This window comes from Equus przewalskii, unplaced genomic scaffold, assembly GCF_037783145.1.
Source record: "Equus przewalskii isolate Varuska unplaced genomic scaffold, EquPr2 ChrUn-10, whole genome shotgun sequence".
Lineage (NCBI taxonomy): Eukaryota > Metazoa > Chordata > Mammalia > Perissodactyla > Equidae > Equus > Equus przewalskii.
Genome location: NW_027228747.1, coordinates 3,517,031 through 3,534,938, shown reverse-complemented (window position 1 = coordinate 3,534,938; position 17,908 = coordinate 3,517,031). Strand labels below are relative to the sequence as shown.

Here is a 17,908-nt window from a genome sequence, read left to right as displayed (position 1 = left end):
ACTCTCAGAAGGAAATTCAGTGAGAGGACACTGCTGACGAAAGCTACTGCCCTCCTAGAATGATTCTTCACAGCCTCCCCAAATTCAGATCAGGAGAATCAGTGCAGAACAGGAGGAAATTTCAAAGAAAGGACTGGGAGAGGCACACTGCTAATGTCAGATCAACCCAGCTCCAGAGTCTGGCTCTAGTTAGCAACGGGTTCAGAGGCCTCTTCACAAAAATGCAAATCGAGGGAGTGTAAGACACACTCAAGAATGTGAGCAAGAGGAAGGCAGAAGCTACTGTAGAGCTGGAAGGCAGGTAATTTCCAACTATTAGTGACATCACCTTGACCCTAGTGAACCTAGTTGCATATACTTTGGGTAGGGGGAAGGAGCCCTGAGATACAGATTCTCCAGTCACTCTGGAAAGCCCTGTTTTCCACTGCCACCCTTCCAGTGCCTCTTCTTGCACCTCTGAAATAGTCAAGGTTACTCTGATCTGCCCATTATTATGGAGTCTAGCTCCTGGCCTCCCAGCAGTCACCATTAAAGTCTTGCAGAAAGACAGATGGGAAACTCTTTTGTTCTCGGAGATTACCAAAAAAGGCTACTTCAGTTTATCTTTCTCCCAACTCTGTCAAGCAAGAAGTTCATGCCTGAATTTAATTTCCCTGACGCAGTTTGAGCTTGGTGTCAATAAAAAAGGTGGCAACTCTTTCACTATGCTCTCTCCCCAAATTAGGCAGTGCCCTCTAGCAGTAGAACCGGCATCGCTGCCTGTGTGGATCTGTCTCTACTTGCAACCATGGGTTGCACAGGGATCTGTCTCTACTCGCAACTATGGGATTAAAGGGAAGCTTTACTCATTCCCTGCCACACCTTTGTAGGGCACTCTGCACAACAAGGTCATTCTTATTCAAGGGGGACCACTACCTTTTAGGTCTACTTACAAACTAACACGATTGCCTTAATTGTTTTATACAACCAATTCTTTTTTTCTCAACCTCTCTGTGCTTGGCACATCTTTCCTTTTTCCTCTACTCCAGAGACTTCCAAGACACCAAATGCTCTTAAAAGCCCAGTTTTCAAAACTTCCAAGGGAAATGAAGTTCAGACCTTCTCCCATTCAGCGTTTCAGACCTCATGAGGAAATGTGGCAGATGCCTGCCCCAAGTGATCACAACTGGGATTATTACTAGCACCAGGAAGGGAGGTAAAGACACTATCATTTCTTTTATTCCAGGGCTCAGCTAGGAATCCCACATCACAGTATTCAGGGGACTTCTCCACTAAGAGATCCCCCATTTGGCAGCCTTTACTCCCCAAGGAACCAAACGATGTCAAAAGGTGCAGGAAAACCAGACTCCTCTCCTGTATATGCAGCTCTGCCACTAGAAACTACAGCTGGGTCTCCCTCTTGGCCTCTCTGAGCCTCTGGGACTGCCTGCATCTGAAGGAAGACATGGCAAGAAGGAGGTACTGAAGGAAATTTAGCTTGTTTTGGCAATTTAGACAATAAGAAATAGGAAAAGGATTCTCCAAAACCTAAATCCAGATACGGTCCTTAACGTCAATTCATTTACTTTAAAATGCAAAGAAAATATAGCTTTGATAAGTAACCCTTCAAATAAAGTGAAAGGACTAGAAAGCAGAAAAAAAAAAAGGAGGAACAGGTCCTATATTCACCATCCTTCCCCTTGTAAGTCAGAGAATAAGAAATAAGAAAAAAGAGAGAGAAGAAAATCCAAACCTTTATCAAATGACACCTATGGCTCTCAATGACATTCAGACAACTCCCAGTGTGAACTGTGGAGCCTAAACTGACCTTCTAGTGAGACTGGAAGGGAAATGAAGAGGGGTCCCCTGCCCCAGCCTACCAGCTGGCTTCTAAGAAACGGGTGGAGTGGGGGCACACTGACAGCTAACCGGGCTCCACAGCTTGTGTCTGGGCAACGTAGGGGCTCCTCATCTGAGCATCAGGGGGGTGTTCAGGGCACAGCAGAGCAGAGCAGTGGCTGCAGAGGACAGAGAGAGTTAGATGCATGTATTCTCTGTGACTGAGCATTTAAGTAAATGTCTGCAGAGGACTCAATCTGGCTTCCCGCTTCTCATCACCTCAAAAGATTCTACGCAAACAACCCTCTAGAGGCCTCCATTAAAGAACTTACTAGATTGGTCTCTGCTAGGACAGAACAGTAAAGAGCCCCAATTCAATCCCCTCACCCAGTTAATCACCATACCCTTCGAATCTTTTTCCACAGACTAGATAAATATGGATTGGTTCAGACCAATCCTCATGTTTTTGTATGTTCCTGTATCTTCACAGAATGGCCTTCAAGAGAGCATCTGATTTAGTGCTCTGCCTTCAAGCAGACAGGCGAGCTCAATTTTCCTCCTCCTTTTAAAAGATCCCTTTCAGATAGATCATGTAAGTTGGAAAAAAGGGTAGTGGAGCCAGTTATCTTCATCCTACAAGGTGGGCAGTTAAGAGAGACTGTTAAAAATTAATGCAAGAGAAAGGGAGGTCCAAATATGTTATTTAAGGTTTCCAGTAGAAATAAAAATAACATAATTATATATACAAGAGGTGTAAATCTTCTAAAGCTAAATCCTCTTTTGTAACAATTGATACATCAGGTAATAGAGGCACAAGCATTTTATCTAAAGCTATAGCGATAACCTTCAGAAACAAACACTGAGATAATTAAGAGGTTACCTCTAAAGGAGTAGGAATAGGACCGTTGATTTTCATCATAAACTCTTAAGTATCATTGGATTTGTTTACCAAGTACATATGCCTTTAATAATGATTTTTAAAAAGGAGTTGCTCTTCAAAAGAGACTCTACATCACCCTAGGCTGCCTGCTCTGCTGTTGAGAAGCTCCTCCCCAAGTCTTAAGGTCTAACTCAAACCTTTCTTTAAGGAGGTCTCAGCTCATCTTTCCCCTTGATCTCAATGATAAAGATGGAGATGGAGTACTACTTTTTCTTTGTAGAAACACAGGACCGAGCTGTCAAGCAGGCTCAAGCCCTCCTAGGAACCAGGTAATGCTTACCCAAGGCCCCAAGGCGGGTTGGCATCAGGGGGGAGGGCATTCTTAAGCTACGAGCAGGAGGTAGGGAGGGCAGTGGTCTCAGGATAGTTAAGTCAAGATTGAATCAGGCTGAGAACTCTGTGCAGGGCCATGGAGCTGGTATAAGCAGATTCCGGCCAGACAGCCCAAGCCAGCTCTGGAAGCCCCTGCTGAAACAGACAGGTGGCAAAGAAAGCAACCTGTATGCTCACCTCCTCTCTCTGAACTGTTCCTCCCTGCCGTAAGCCCCAAATGCACTTGGACTAGGCCCTCTCTTGTCTCATGCCAATTACTGAAAGGTTCCTCCCAAACTTCTTCCCCAAATCAAAGAATCCCAATTTGCTGCTTTGGATGGTGTTCAGCAAACACGTTCTCATGCAGTGTGGTCTCAGCTCTGAGAAGGAAGCAGGGAAACTAGGGAAAATATGATTTCTCTTTGGGAATGCTTCCAAGGAGTGAAGCTGCTCCTAAAAAGGGGGCTTATGAGTTGACTGCATTCTGGCTAACAATGAAGGAGACAAGGGACAAGTGCGATGAGGTGGCACGATTACTTTCAAACAGGCCTAGAGCCAGAAGGTGAATGGAACTTCACGTGCATTCTTCTCTATTGCAGGCCGAGAGAGACATGGCATAAAGGGAGCAACTAGTTTCCTAAGTCCCAACTCACTCCAAGTTCTCTTTTCTAGCCAGCTTCACCAAATGGCTTTTCCACAAACCTCATTTCCACCCAGAATCTGGAGTTGTGGATCAAGTACAAGAGGAACAGCACAGGTGCTCAGCAACTTAATGCAGTCGGGGAAAAAAGCAAGGCAGATGAGAGAAGCAGGCCTGGAGCTTGTCTCTCAAACTGACTTACTCCCATGGTTGCAGACTAGAAAGACCCAACAGAGAGACTAAGATGAAGGAAAATTCTCAGGACAACTAAACCACTACTAATAAATACCTTTTGTCTGAAGAATCCCAAAAGTTTTGTAAACAAATAAACCAAGTCTAATTTTCCCCTAACCCACATTCTGCTATTACCCTATTACTACACTGATGCCTATAGAGTTTTCCCAAAAAGGTCACTCTGGAAGTCAAGTGAAGAAGTTGCATGCTGAACCTAGGAGTCCTGATTCTGAATGTACAAGCTCTTTCCATTGTCTCATGTTCCTTTTTCCAGTTAACCTTCAACCCCATACCAGGCCTAAGCTCTTATGGAATCAACCAAAACTATTCTAGTAAGCCACAGACAGTAAACTGATTCCTCTTGGTTCTGGACAGGGGTGGGAAGACACTCTATTCTGTGAGCCCTTTAAGCCAAGCCCAAAATTAAATAATCCAAAACAAAATTTCTCACAACCTCATTCAGTCCTCATGAAGGCCTGTTCATCCTTCGTAGTGGCTGATTCTCAGTAGTCAACAAAGTGTAATCTGATAGGGATTCCTTCAAAACTCACTCCATCCTTCAGAAACACCCTCTGTCCAGAAAAGCCTGAGACAGCTGAGGCTCCCCCTCCTCCCAACACATTTTCTTCTTAGTTCAAGGTTTAGCTGATCCTGAAATAAGTCACATGTGGAGACAAAGAGTGTGACAGAGAACACATAAAGGCCATAAGGGAAAACAGAACCAAGTGTCACAAGGATCAGCAAAATCCTTGAAACTCGAGGGAGAAGGTGTCAAAGTTGGAAATCTTTAATGGGAAGGGACACTGTCAGACCTTCTCTATTCTACAGGAACAAATCTACAGAGGTGGGGGGATTGAGGAAGGGGAAAGGGAAGCTAAAGAAAGTTACAGGGATCACAAAGCACTCCTGAGAAAAAGCGTAAGGATTAAGGTCAAAGTAGAATGCAAACAGTACTCTGGAAATGATGAGGAGGGCCTGAGATCCCTTAAGGGGCGGGGAATAGGCAATTCTTGGAAGCCAGGAGCAGGGTGGGTGGGTGACAGTGAGGTAATGGAATCACAAGCAGCAAAGGAAGAGAGGGCTACGATCCTTAGCTCAGGGAAATGGGAACCCAGTCCTGGGGTTGCACAGAGACAGGGGAGGAAAGGGGCAAAAGAGGAAAGGGGATAAAGGCGGAGGCCAGGGGAAAGGTTTGGGGCAGGAGCACACACGACGAGGAAGGACAAACGAGGATGGACATTATCAAAGGCGTCCTGATGGGGAAAGAGTTCATGACTTAAGATAATTCGGGACCGAGGCAGCAGGGATAGAAGGGAGGGAGGGGGGAATCCCCGGGGCAGAGGGCGGAGCTAAACAGAAGAGGAAGCCAAAAAGCAGAGGACCCCAGGCTTGAGAGGAAAGGGTGGAGAAGGAACCCGGGGTGCAGCTGCCACCGGGAGGGCAGTTTTGTAGTCGAACACAGGCGTGGGGGCGGGGGTCAGCTGTGCGGGACAGGGTGGGAGAGGGACCCCCCCACGCATAGGGAAAGCAGGCCGCACCCGGTAGGAGTCACTTACCTCCGGGGGACCCCTGCGGAGGGGGTGCGGGCGGTCGGGGTCGGGCTGCCGACACCGCCGCCTCAGCAGCAGCAGCGACTCCCGGGTTCCATTGGCCGCCTGCGCTTCCCTGACAGCGGCCGCGGCGGCTGCACCAGGCCCCGGCTGCGGGGCTGCCCTCGGCGCCGCCTGAAGGGTCCTTCGCGCTGCCTCAAGTTCGACTGGGCCGCAAAACCTCCTCTTCCTCCCTCTGCACAAGCAAGACCGAAAAAAAATCCCCAGCAGGGCTCGATCCTTCTTCCGAAGCCAAGCCCTCCTTCTTGGGATATGCTTTCCGGCTTCTCCGACGCTCAGGACCCTACAGATCCCATAGTAATCTAAGGAGTCGGGTGAGCTGCCTGGAACATGCCTGTTCAGAAATAGAAAAGGGGGCGGGGAAGAGGGATTTGGAAGCTGGGGAGGGAGGAGAGGACGAAGGGAGGAGCCTACGGGTAGGAGGAGGGGCTAATCTTTGGAGGCGGACCTAAGAGAGAGCGTTTGAGAGGCTAAGGAAGCCGACAGGGAAGTAAAATTTGCTGGATAAGGGGCGGGGGCTCCCGTCCTAGAGTAGAGAGCGGCAGGAGGGCAGGCGCGCGTGGGTGTCGTGTTAGAGGAGAAGCACAGACATACTGCGGACTTCCCTAAGTACACGAACATGCAAATTATATGTAAATGAGCCCCTTTGAGTTAGCAACCCAGTTATAATTGCAGTCAGTGGCTTTTTCCTCTCCCCTGTTCCACACGACTCCGCTAGTAAACAGGCCGTGGGATGGACGCTGGAGGCCCAGCGGGGAGAGGAGAAAGAGAGAGAGCGGGCGGGGAAGATAGTCACCCTCAGTATCTTTTCCTATTCATCTTTAAGGACGATGCCAAGATTAACGCCCCTTCCCTCTCCGGGAATGGCGTGGTCCAACCGCGTCAATCTTTCGCCGTTAGCGGCGCGACTCGAGGCCGCGGTTCTGCCTCCGAGGTCACCACCTGTCTGGGCAGCATTTGGCCTCCAGCCTCCGGGACATCGATCTCTCCGGGGAGGGGGTGGACAGAGCCAGGTTGGGAGAGGTGAGTGAAATGACAAAGGCTTGGAGGGCACAACCCCTCCTCCCAACAAAACCATATAAAACTAAACAAATAAGCAAAAACACACCCTGTTCACGGATCTCTCTTATGGGTTTCGTGTACTTGTCTGTTAGCATTATTGATTGGGAGCCCTCTCCCTCAGAACCTTAGTTCCAACCCTCATGGGCCTTACTTAATATTCTACATTGAGGCTAGTTATTTGGGCCCAGATCTTGGATGCCACCTTCCCTGCCACTTAAAGGCTGTTTGATTTGGGATGACTGATTTCACCTGTTTGAACCTCAGTTTCTATGTCTTCAAAGTGGATCCAGGAATATTAACACTTTCCGGGGGTTTTGTGAGGATTTAAAGAGAGGAGAGATTACTACCATAGTACTCTATTACTATTATTGGGACAATAATATAGGATAGATGATGAAAGAAAAGAGGTGCTTCTGTGTTTAATTGGGAGGCAGAATAAAGAGTAATAGCTTGAAAATATCTATGTAAAACATGCAATATGTACAAAAGTAAAACAAATGGGGTACCTAATTGCTGAAGGAACATACGGGAGTATGGTTAATTAATGCAGAAGGCCTAGCCACTCAGTATATGGTGAATGAATGATGGGAGGTTTCTCAAAAATATGATCCAGCAGAACAAAAAAGAGGGGAAAGATTTCTGAAGGCTAAAAAATTGTATGTATGTTGAAGAATAGAAATGGGAATTTGCTCAAATCACAAGAGGGCAAGCTGATAAGCTACGTTAAAGCAGGAGTACAGTAATGAAACATGAGCAGAGAAAGAAGCCCAGAGTGCCAAAGATAGTTTAAATTTGTCACCACTGGTCTGGAGTGGGGAATCACCAGTCCACCTGTCAGGCCCAGCAGCTCTTGGCCAGCTCCCAATCAGCTGTCAGGCAACTATCAAGAGGTGATGACCCTGCTTTAGCCTAGAGTTTAAAATGTCACACATCCAGCCCCTCAAGGGGTAGGGTTGCAAAGGGCCGTAAGACCAGCTTTTTGAAACATTGTAAAGAGATGTGACGGCCCCCCCCTTTTTTTTTTTCAGTGAGGAAGATTGGCAATGAGTTAACATCCTCTTGCCAATCTTCCTCTTTTTGCTTGAGGAAGATTATCCCTTAGCTAACATCTGTGCCAATGTTCCTCTATTTTGTATGTGGGTCCCTGCCACAGCATGGCTGCCAATGAGCGGTGTAGGTCCATGCCCAGGAACTGAACCTGGGCTGCTGAAGCAGAACATGCCAACTTAACCACTAGGCCTCGGGGCTGGCCCCAGCTCCTGTTATATTTTAACCACTTTTGTGGTTAAAGAAATTAGAGTGATTTTTTTCCCTGAACCATAGTTACTATGGGCTTTTTTTCAGAGAAAAGAAAAAGAAGCTAGCAATTGTGCCTCGAGCCCCTACTGTGTATGAGTACAAATGCCTCATTTATTCCTCATTACAACCTGCGAAAGAGATTTTATCCCGTTTTATGGAAACTGAGCTTCAGAATGGGTAAGTCATTGTTTTTCAAAATTGTTTTCCTTTAACCCACAGTAAGATATACATTTTATATCATGACCACTGAAGAACACAGAGATATGTCTTCGCTGAAATAAAAGTTTCACGAAACAATACTTACCATGTGTAATGCACTCTGATATTTTTTATTCTATTTCATTTTTTTTTTCCTGAGGAAGATTAGCCCTGAGCTAATGTCTCTGTTGCCTATCTTCCTCTTTTTTTGCTTGAGGAAAATTAGCCCTTAGCTAACATCTGTGCCAATCCTTCGCCACTTTACATGTGGGTCACCACCACAGGATGAGTGACAAGTGGTGTAGGTCTACACCTGGGATCCAAACCCATGAACCTGGGCCACCGAAGTGCAGCATGCCAAACTTAACATGGCCCACTGTGCCATGGGGCCAGCCCCTTATTTCACTTTTTAAACATACTGTTTTACATCCTGCTAAATCAGTCTTACAACTCACTAATGGGTTGCAATCTACAGTTGGAAAAAACTGGACTAAATAAATGTTCAAAATCATATGGCAAGTGGTAAAGCTAAGATTTGGAATGAAGTTATGCTCTTTCCAGTAAACAAATGCCTCCTCATGAACATTTCTTAAGAAATTCTGCATTATATATCTGTTATGCTTAGCTTTATCTCATAGGATGGAGCCAGCAGGATGATCCTAGACAAAGATGGAAGTAGGCCTACTGAGGAACCATACATGAGACAAAACACTAAGACAAATATATGGCATTAACTCCCCTGTTCAGTATGTGAGTAAATGTGGCAACTGCTTTGATTTCTAAAGAAAGTTGATTGTTATCCACAAAAAATAAACAAAGTTATTTATTTGGGGTCATAGACTAGACATGTGAGTTTCTCTTGGTTTAATAGCAAAAGATTATTTCAAGTTTTAGTAAATTATAAATTATCTTTAACTTATGATAGGGCTTAATTTATGAAATGAAAAAAGACAACATGGGGGGAAAGGTAATGGGACTGGGGAACAGGGTACTGACGAGAAAGAGGAATGGCAGAGGAAGGAGTAGGGAGTCCCTGCATCTTAGTTTAGCCCTTCATCTCATGAATTGAAGATTGCCTGAACTACAAAAGGGTAACTTGTTTCACGTTAGATTTTTAAAATAGGGTAAAATTTTAAAATAGGCTACTTAAAAACCCCATAACATTCAGGCAAATCTCAAAATCATCCAGTGGCCTGGTCTCCCACAGTGAATGGGTACATCCCCAGAGCCAGTCGTGGTGGGGACAATATTTCCTTGATGCTTCTATCGATTCTATCACCAGTGGTTTATTTTCCCATATGCGTTATCACCTCTACTATGTCAGCAGCCTGGTCCAGTTCCTCATCTCCTCCCACATGGATAAGGGCAAAAGCTGCCTGGCTGGTTCCTTTTGATTCCAGTTCCTCCATTCTCTAATGCAAACTGCATACCTTTCATTCATTCATTTATTCAATCAATAGATAACCATAATGGTTGTATATTCTTCTTTTACTTTATTTCTCACTATTGTTCATACACATCCCTTCTGCCAGACAAGTCTTTCACATCCCACATCCCCAAACCCCTGCTTTTCCTGGAATGCCCTCTTTTTCATCTATCCAAGCTCTACTTACCTTAAAGGCTTAACTAAAGCCTACCTTTTCCATGAAACCTTCCCAAATTACTTAGCCCAAAGTGATCTCTCTGAATTTACAGCTCTTATGCAGTAAAATGAGTATGATTTTGTTTTTTACTGTAAGCCTTTTGTTATTCTGTCCTTGCTTTATAAGTTAGACTTATCCAGCTAACTCCTACTCACCTTTACTGGGAAGGCATCCCTGAACCCTATCTGACCTATACGCTCTTCCTCTGGGCTCCCACAGTTCTCTGTGCTTACTGCTAACATAACTCACACTGTGCTGTGATCATTATTGACTTGAAAACAAAGCCTAAGTCAACTAACTTCTAACAAGTGCCTAGCACTTAAAAAACAAAGAAAATATCAAAACCACAGTAATGGACTCCTACTTCTGGCAGCATGGATAAGAGAAAGGGCTCACCCCGTAAAATACAACTTGATCCTGGATAAATTAACATAATGTTTAGCATATTGCTGGGCTCATTAGAAAGTAAGAAAAATAAGTAAAGGAAGAAAAAATAACATTAAGCTGAAATCTATATGAAGAATGAGCAACATGTTGAAGGAGAAGCAGGTCTGCCTTGGGGACAAACGCCAATATCAGTATTGTGAACAGAAACTAAACTTTGGGCCTAGCCAAGGAAGGGGAGAAAACCCAGGGCTTCTGAATTCAACCCCAGGACTCTTGAAGGGGCTAACATGGTCCCAGGCCAGGAGCACCTTTGGCTGCTGGCAGAAGCAAATGCAAATCCTTTCTCGAGGAAGGTACCCCCAACTTAGGCCCTCTAGATTCCCATAGATTAAGTTTAACAAAATATGAGCTCAAAAGTCAAAAATAAAAAATATACAAGGAAGCAGGCTACCATGGGCAAGAGTCAGCAGAAAACAACAAAACAGATTTAGACCTCTAAGATAAGTTACAGAATCTAAGATAATCTCAACAAATTTCAAAGAATTGGTATCATGGAGACCACATTCTTTGAGCACAAATGATTAAACTGAAAATCAGTATCAAAAAGGTAAAATTTTAAATATCCAGACATTTGGAAATTCATAAAACTTTTATAAGTCATGAATCAAAAAAGGTCATAAAGGTAATAATAGTCTAAATATTCCTAGAACTAAATAATAAGTACTTTACAACAGAAAAACTTGGGGAATGTGGAAAAGCATGTCCTTAAAAACTTACAATAGAAAAAAAGACACCTTGAAAATTAATTAGATAAGTGTCAAAATTAAGATGTTAGAAAAGAACATAAAATTAAATCTAAAGAAAGCAGAAGAAAGGAAATACTATAGATAAGATCCGTAATTAATGAAATGGAAAACAACTACATAAGGGAGAGGATCAAAAAGCACAAAGTAGTAGCTAAAGACAGACAAGTGAAATAATAAATTTCTGGTGCAACTGATCAAGGGGAAAAAAGGGCAGGCACAAGTAAACAATAGAAATGTAAAGGAGGTCATGACTACCCAGAGAGCAGAGGCAAAAAGGAAAATAGAAATTTCATTAAAAAAAAAAAAAAGACACGGAATGCACAAAATCCTAGAAAAACATTTTACCTAAATTGACTCAAGTAGAAATAGAAAGCCCAAATAGTCTATGATTATTAAAGAAATTGGATCAATAGCTAAAATTTTTCCCACAAAGAAATGCTAGGCTCAGATGGCCTAACAGGTGAGTTTTACCAAACTTTCAAGGGACATTTCATTTCAATCTGATGTAAACTCTTCCAGAGAATAAGACAGGAGGGGACAGTCCCACCTCAGAGAGCGTACAGACCACAGGGACCATCGTAGGAGTCTTTTTAGATATCTTACTAAAAACAAAGGCACTGACATGTACAAGAAGTTCATAGAAGCATTGTTGTAATAGCAAAAAACTGGAAAGAACCCAAATGTCCACTGATAGGTGAATGTATAAATAACTTGTAGTTTATACATTTGGTGGAATATTATACAATTGAAGGTGAACGAATCATAGCTATCTACAACATGGATGAATCTTAGAAATAACGTGAAGTGAAAAAAAGCAAACTGCAGGGCACTAACAGAGTATAAAATTTTTGTAAAGCTAAAAAGCAAAACTGAACATTTTTAAAAGATATATACATTTATGATTAAATACACATATATAGCAGTTAGTTAATAAACACAAAATTAAGGACAGCAGTTACCTCTAGGGAAAGGCAGGGAGATAGGATAGGGGAGGAACACAAGAAATTCAATGGTATTTCTAATGTTTTTATGGGTAAATTGGGTGATGGGTCAATGATACTCATTTAATTACGGTGCTTCATAATTTATTCATTTAAATATATTCTTTATAGATATCAAATATTACATATTATAATTTTTAAAAATCTGCTGTGGTGGAAAGAAATGAACAAATGCATGAAGTCTCCCTGAAAGAAAATCTGTATTTCTTGGGAAGAACCAAGATTCCCTGACAGAAGCTACCTTATGCAGAAAACAAAGTAGGTCCTCAATAAATATTGGTTGGCTTACTGCTGTCCCCAAGGATACACCTGGAGGGTCTGGACTCCCTCCCCACTGGTGCTCCCTGACATGCAGAGCCACCTCCTTCTGTATACCAGCCTACACCCCACAATCCTGGCTAAGTCCTGACACATGTATGACAAGAAACTGACACCTGGTGGATCCAGAGTGAATTTAATAAAATGACTAGGAAGTAAATCTTTCACTCGGTGAAAGTGACAGTAGGGTGGGGGATAAGGAAGCAGGAATCAGGAAGAAACTAAAATTCAGAAAACAGGAAAAGGAAAGAGCTCCATCTCTGAACTATAGGTGAAAAAATTTAGACTGTCATCTAGATGAGACTAAAGAGATATTCCCCAAAGTAGAGTGACTTCCCTCTCATTCCTTCTGAGACTAGAATGAGAGGAAAGAACTTACAGTTGCAGTAAGGAAAATGCAAGACTATGAGGAAAAAAGGAAACAGGTATAGCTAATCTCAACCTAGCAAGCTAAAACCACATGTGCTTCATAGTAGTGGCAGGTGTTAGCTGCCTTGGCAAGAACTCCCCTCCCCCCACCTCCCCCAGTTTCCATTTGGGGATGGATGTGATTCTAAGGGAGGCTGACCCCGCCCTTTTTTCCACAAGTGCAGTCCTTGATGTAGACTAAGCAAATTAGCATTTACCAGCCCCTGGCCGCAGTGATTGGTTAGGGGTGGACATGTGACCCAGGCTGGCCTAATCAGAGTAAATCTTAGGGTTTTTGCTAGGATCCCCGGCACAAAGATGCTCTCTCTTTCTGGTTGGACATAAATGAGGAAATGTAATACTAGGAGCGCTGGCAGCCATGAGGTGGCCCAGGCTTAAGATGAAACTACAGAAGGTAGAGTAGCGGGAAAAAGCCACTCAGGTATTTAGAGACATACTGAGCCACTGGATCAGCTTTACTGGAGCCAGTACTACCGCTGGACTTTCCAGTTACATGAGCCAATAAATCTTTATTTTTAAGCCCGTTTGAATTAGGTTTTCTATGACTTAAAACCAAAAGATTCCTAACCTATACATTCATCATACTTATTCCATCCCTATCTTCTCACAGGATAGCACAGGGGTCCAGGTAAAATGGTCACTACAGATTTATTAGTGACTCTAAAGCCAAGGGTATTGAGCTGGAAAGGTCAGAGGCAGGAACCAGGCACTGAGTAAGACAGGGTGCCTCAGCTGTCTATACAGAAGAGCATGAATTCTCTTTGGAAAAGAAGAGCCAAATGAGAAGCAAGTGCAGAGAAGGGCCTCTACCAGGCGGACAGGTAGAGTTAACATATGCATATAAACACTTCCCCACATTCCCATCATGGGGGTGTTGCTTTGGGGTCTTTCCGCTCATGGGATAAGGAACTTTGAAGCACATGCCCCTTTAAGTCTTTATTACCCTGTGCTGCAGTGTCTAACTCTCCCTTTACCAAATGAAGAGCCTCTTTTTGGCTTCTGCCCTTGATGACACTCACTTTTGGGGTGACAAGAGGAATTTTATCTTCTGCTTCTTTGGCATGCCGGGAACTGGGGCCCCTTCCTCCTCTGGAAACAGCACCGACTTCCTGACCTTGGGCAAGCACCATCCCTTTCTCAGCCTCTCCCATTGGCCCTGGCCTCTCTGACCCTCCAGCTGACCCTCCAGAGGCCCATGTTTCCCGTGGTAACCTTGAGGACTGGGCAGAGTCCATGGCAGCTGCTGACTTGTCAGGGGTAGAATTCCTTTCTTTACTTCCACATGATTTTTTTCGGGGGCGCCCCCGTTTTCTTTTGCCATCACTTCCTGTATCCTCTATATCCTGCTTTGCTGCTTTAGCTGGTGGGTCATGCCCACTGGCCTCATTCACAGGTACTTCAGCTGTCCTCTTGACACCCTTGTCATGAGGTCCTGGGTCACCACCTATGCCTACCTCCCTATTCTCTGTGCCCCGTGGCTGAGTGAGCCCTGCAGGTGGAGCTGGCCCAGCCAGAGCAGGAACAGTTGGTAAGATCATATTAATGATGGGCACCGCTGCCTGGGGTCCCCCAGCCCTACTGGGCAGAGGCAGCGTAGCCACTTTCAGAGCGCTTGAAGAAAGCCTGGGGGCCAGGATGGGTGGAGAGACTCGGATTGGTGGAATGAGCGAGCGAGGGGCCCGGGGCAGAAGCGGAGGCAGCCGGGCCACCAGGGCATTAACCTGCGGGTTATTGGCTGCTGGGGCTGGGCTCTCCACTACACCCTTCTTCCGCTCTCCGCGTGTTGGGGGGCCAGCCCCAGCCCGGGGTTCCAGCTCCTTAGGAGGCTAAAAGTAAAGAGAGGAACACAGTAAGTGGGAAGACTGGACACTGGAGGAAACACAGGTCTAGACGGTGAAAAAGTGCAAGGCCCACTGGGGGAAGGGTACACTAAGCCCCCAGCCTAGGGCACCAAGGTCGGGGCATCAACTCCTTACCTGGGCCATTCTCTCTGGTTTCTTATGGGCTCCACCCTCTAGGTTCTCTACACCATTCTTGGATTTAGATGACCGTTCTCGAGGGGCATGTTCGTCCTCTTCTGCAGAGGTGCCAGAAAAGGTAATAAGGTGAGGGTGAGGAGGAAAGAGAATGGAGGAGTGAGGCGATTCTGATTGACTGGTAGAGGCAGGTGAAAGAAGGTAGTCTAAGGCATGTCCTAGAAGGGTCTCTGGGAATAGAAGGCAAATCCAAGGTGTTTCTATCCTAATATGTGGGAGGGCCTCTGAAGATGAAAGTGGCTGGTAGGGTTTCTCAGGACATAAGAGAGGGTCCACCCACCAGCAAGCCCCACGGCCTTGAGCACATGTGCATGTGCAGATCGGGCAGAAATGAGATGCTGCTGTAGCAGGAAGCGGGCGACCTCAACGATGGAACTGAAGGACCGTTTCAGGATTCGCTCTGCCCAGTCACAAGTGAGGGCACAGGCTGCCTCGACCAGTTCATCCCGAGGTGCTGGGGTTACTTCTGGGCCCATTTCTGGCTGCAGTGGGGAAGGACATGCCCAATCACACTCCAAACTTAAGGACCCTTGTCCCCTCCTGGACACCAGTGTTGACCATAGTAAGTTTAGACTGGGGAATGGGAGTTGCTTCTACCATCCCATCCCAGAAACCCACAAATTCTCTTCATTCTCTGCCTCAGCCATAGAGTAGGCAGAAGGGTATATCTGATATACCCAGAAGCTATGTGCAGAATGACTTAGGCTGTATCAGCCCTCAAAACATGACCCAAAGACCTCTGACTTCTACCTAGGAGAGAAGAGTGCAATCAGAAGGTTGTTACTTACACTCTCAGAGCCCTTTAGGTCAAGTCCAGGCAAGGGTGGCATAGATACCAAAGTCTTTCTTCGTATGCCACTGTAGCAATATCTGATGCAAGTTAAGGAGTGGTCAACACATGGGGATCTCCAAGCCCCTTTGGAAGGTTCGGCCATTTCCACTCCTGGCTCTCTACTTCCTAAAGTTTCCTCCCCAGGTCTCCCAGCCCCAACCTCTCCAGTCAAGGATACTTGGACTGGCCCCGGCCACCAAGCCTTCGGGCCTTGATGTCGGGGAAGATCTCTCTGATGATTTTGCCAAAGTTGGCTGTGCTGAGTGGGCGGCAACAGGCAAGGCTCTCACAGTACTTCCTGAGTAGGGGCAGAGTGGGAAAATATTCAGAGAAGGAGGCCATGGGTGGGTTCAGAGGGTCCCTGGGGATCAAGTTTGGGAAACCCTTCAAGAAATCAGGCTCTCTCAAGGTGGGGAGCTCTTTAGGGATGAGGGGGTAGTCCTATGCCCACCAACCCACCCACCTACTCCCTATCCACCCACCGATAGGCATCATAAACGCTTTGCTTTGGCAGACAGGTGTCAGTATGCTCCTCTAGGTGGTTGCGGATCCACCTATAGGCATACATGTATTCCTCATTGCTGAGTGTACTTGGCTCTGAGCTGCAAGAGAAGAGAAAGGGACAAGCATGACTAAGATCCCAACAGTTGTCCTGGTTCTATCCAGAGTACCACTTCAGTAGCACTGGACCAAATCAGTCCACCCAGAACCTACCTTTCCCTGGTAAACCAAGGCAGAACAGGGACTTTTCTTCTTGATCAAGGACAGCCATTATGAGTATTCGTCCTATTCCCCTACTCCTTCCCAGTGAGCCTTTAAGAATCAGCACCTTTGACATCTGAAACTCTAGCACCAAACCTACCTTTTGTCTCCAGTACTCGGCCCTGAGGGGAGCTGAAGGTAGAGATAGAGCTTGTCGTTGTCTGAGAATTTCTGTACATCTTGCTGGGGTAGGGAGGAACAGAGGCAGGAGAAATAATAAGGCCAAGAAGGACCCAAGGTAGGACCCTCTGACCCTTACCAAAAGTCTTGCTGACTTAGAGCCTGTCAGACTGAAAAAGGACCTTAGAAATGATTTGAGGCTGGTGCTCACTGTGCTCTGAGGAGCCCTTATGGGCTACCACAGTGAGAGGGGCAGCGGAGGGGATCAGCTCTGATTTTATTTCTCCTGGGCATCTACACAAGAGGTCACAGAGAGATGAAGTGAGATGCTCAAGGTCAAATTGGTAGCAAGTTGCAAAGCCCGTTATCTCCTGATAGTGTAGACAACACTGCCTCTCCCACATAAAACTTTCATTGACCTATATCCTTAGCATCCCCATCCTCCACCAATTCCATCTCTCTGTTGCCCTCTTCCCCAAAATACTTACCAAGATTCCCTCTACTTTGTTCTGCACGGCCTTGCTGTGGAGAAGAGGAGAAAACTGGGAGTCATACTCAAGATTTTTCCCCTTCCCTGTGTCTGATTGCTAGGCAGCAGAAGAGGACTGAAATGCCTAACAGGTGCTCAAGAACCGCTACCATGATGAAGACTCTCCCCCTGGTCAGATGTACTTGTTTGGGGAGAGGCTGTTCATCTACAGAGGAAGTGAAGTGCTACAGGGATCTCTACCCGGGTCTGGAACAAGATTTGGAGGTGGTGGTGAATACTTACGAGATGGTACCGCGGAGCCTCTGAAGAAGGGTGGTAGGTTCCCCCGCCTCTGCACTACCTGAGGAGGCCCTTCCCCCAGTCTTCGGGCTCTTAGCATCAGGTTCATCTTCTGCCATCCCGGCATGAGGGCTAGAGTTGAGAGGAGGCAAGACAGGAAGATTTAACATCCTTTCCCTTGGAGGCCCCAGGGCATTCCTCATCTCTCTACCCAGAAAGAGCAACAGAAGGAAAGCCTCCGAATTTCCCGAGTGGTCTTTTTCTCACCACTTGCCTTCTCCAAAAATTAGAAATTATTCCATTACTTCTCCAGGCCCATATATACCCCCAAAGAGCTTTGCCATCTCCATTCTATCTGCCCCACCTTTCTGCAGTCTCCTAAATGTGGAAAACTGTAAAGGAAGAGATAGGGGGATTGGGAATCCACGTTAGAAAGAAATTTTCATTTCTGCCTCTGACCCCATACTGCCCTCCTCCCCGTCACAAACAACAATAACCACCACAAAACAAAGTTCTCTAATTTTCTAATATACTCCTCACCACTGAATTCTCCTGGGAAGTCAGAAAGGATACGAACATATTCTGCCCTTCCAGGCTTGGAAAAAACTGGGCCCAAATTCTCATTACTTAATCTCGCCATGGCTTCCCCCGCTGCTCCCTTCCCCACGCCGCCGGCCCCTACGTCATCTCCC

At 45.7% G+C, this 17,908-nt stretch overlaps 2 protein-coding genes and 1 long non-coding RNA gene across 27 annotated transcripts in view; 1 reads left to right on the top strand and 2 right to left on the bottom strand.

Moving 5' to 3' along the window:
• Nucleotides 1-6,252, bottom strand: part of PI4KB (phosphatidylinositol 4-kinase beta) — a 26,579-nt gene extending 20,327 nt beyond the window's left edge. For 2 of the 22 annotated variants that reach the window (XM_070607030.1, XM_070607036.1), the window contains exons 1-2: nt 5,501-5,866; nt 4,399-4,595 (exon numbers count right to left, since the gene is read on the bottom strand). In XM_070607030.1, coding sequence (XP_070463131.1) covers nt 4,399-4,403 — 5 coding nt within the window. In that variant the 5' untranslated portion in view covers nt 4,404-4,595; nt 5,501-5,866. Of the gene's footprint in view, nt 1-1,859; nt 1,998-2,222; nt 2,452-4,398; nt 4,596-5,500 lie in introns of all 22 variants that reach the window. The other 20 variants (XM_070607033.1, XM_070607042.1, XM_008515007.2 and 17 more) reach the window with 19 other exon arrangements.
• Nucleotides 5,728-17,220, top strand: LOC139081429 (uncharacterized). 3 transcript variants are annotated; one of them, XR_011536525.1, is made up of 4 exons: nt 5,728-5,868; nt 6,381-6,577; nt 7,961-8,092; nt 17,039-17,220. It is a non-coding gene; the product is annotated as an uncharacterized lncRNA (long non-coding RNA). The 3 variants fall into 3 exon arrangements; XR_011536524.1 differs by lacking the exon at nt 17,039-17,220 and adding an exon at nt 8,752-8,958; XR_011536526.1 differs by lacking the exon at nt 17,039-17,220 and adding an exon at nt 8,739-8,953.
• RFX5 (regulatory factor X5) lies at nt 11,575-17,908 on the bottom strand. Of its 2 annotated transcripts, XM_070607049.1 has the most exons (10): nt 17,794-17,908; nt 17,220-17,348; nt 16,936-16,969; nt 16,428-16,510; nt 16,048-16,167; nt 15,744-15,863; nt 15,522-15,603; nt 15,014-15,215; nt 14,674-14,774; nt 11,575-14,523 (listed from the first exon to the last, which is right to left on the bottom strand). In XM_070607049.1, the coding sequence occupies exons 1-10, from the start codon at nt 17,838-17,840 to the stop codon at nt 13,561-13,563; spliced, it is 1,881 nt and encodes a 626-aa protein (XP_070463150.1). In that variant the 5' UTR covers nt 17,841-17,908; the 3' UTR covers nt 11,575-13,560. The 2 variants fall into 2 exon arrangements, with proteins under 2 accessions (XP_070463150.1, XP_008513217.2); XM_008514995.2 differs by lacking the exon at nt 17,794-17,908 and having other exon boundaries at nt 17,220-17,342.

Excerpts from the sequence above, each read along its gene's own strand:
- RFX5 (XM_070607049.1), bottom strand. The coding sequence starts at position 17,840 with ATGAGAATTTGGGCCCAGTTTTTTCCAAGCCTGGAAGGGCAGAATAT. Across the intron at positions 17,349-17,793 it reads AGCCTGGAAGGGCAGAATAT|CCCTCATGCCGGGATGGCAG; the intron begins GTTCGTATCCTT and ends TCTCAACTCTAG. Across the intron at positions 15,216-15,521 it reads ACCTAAAGGGCTCTGAGAGT|CCAGAAATGGGCCCAGAAGT; the intron begins GTAAGTAACAAC and ends TCCCCACTGCAG.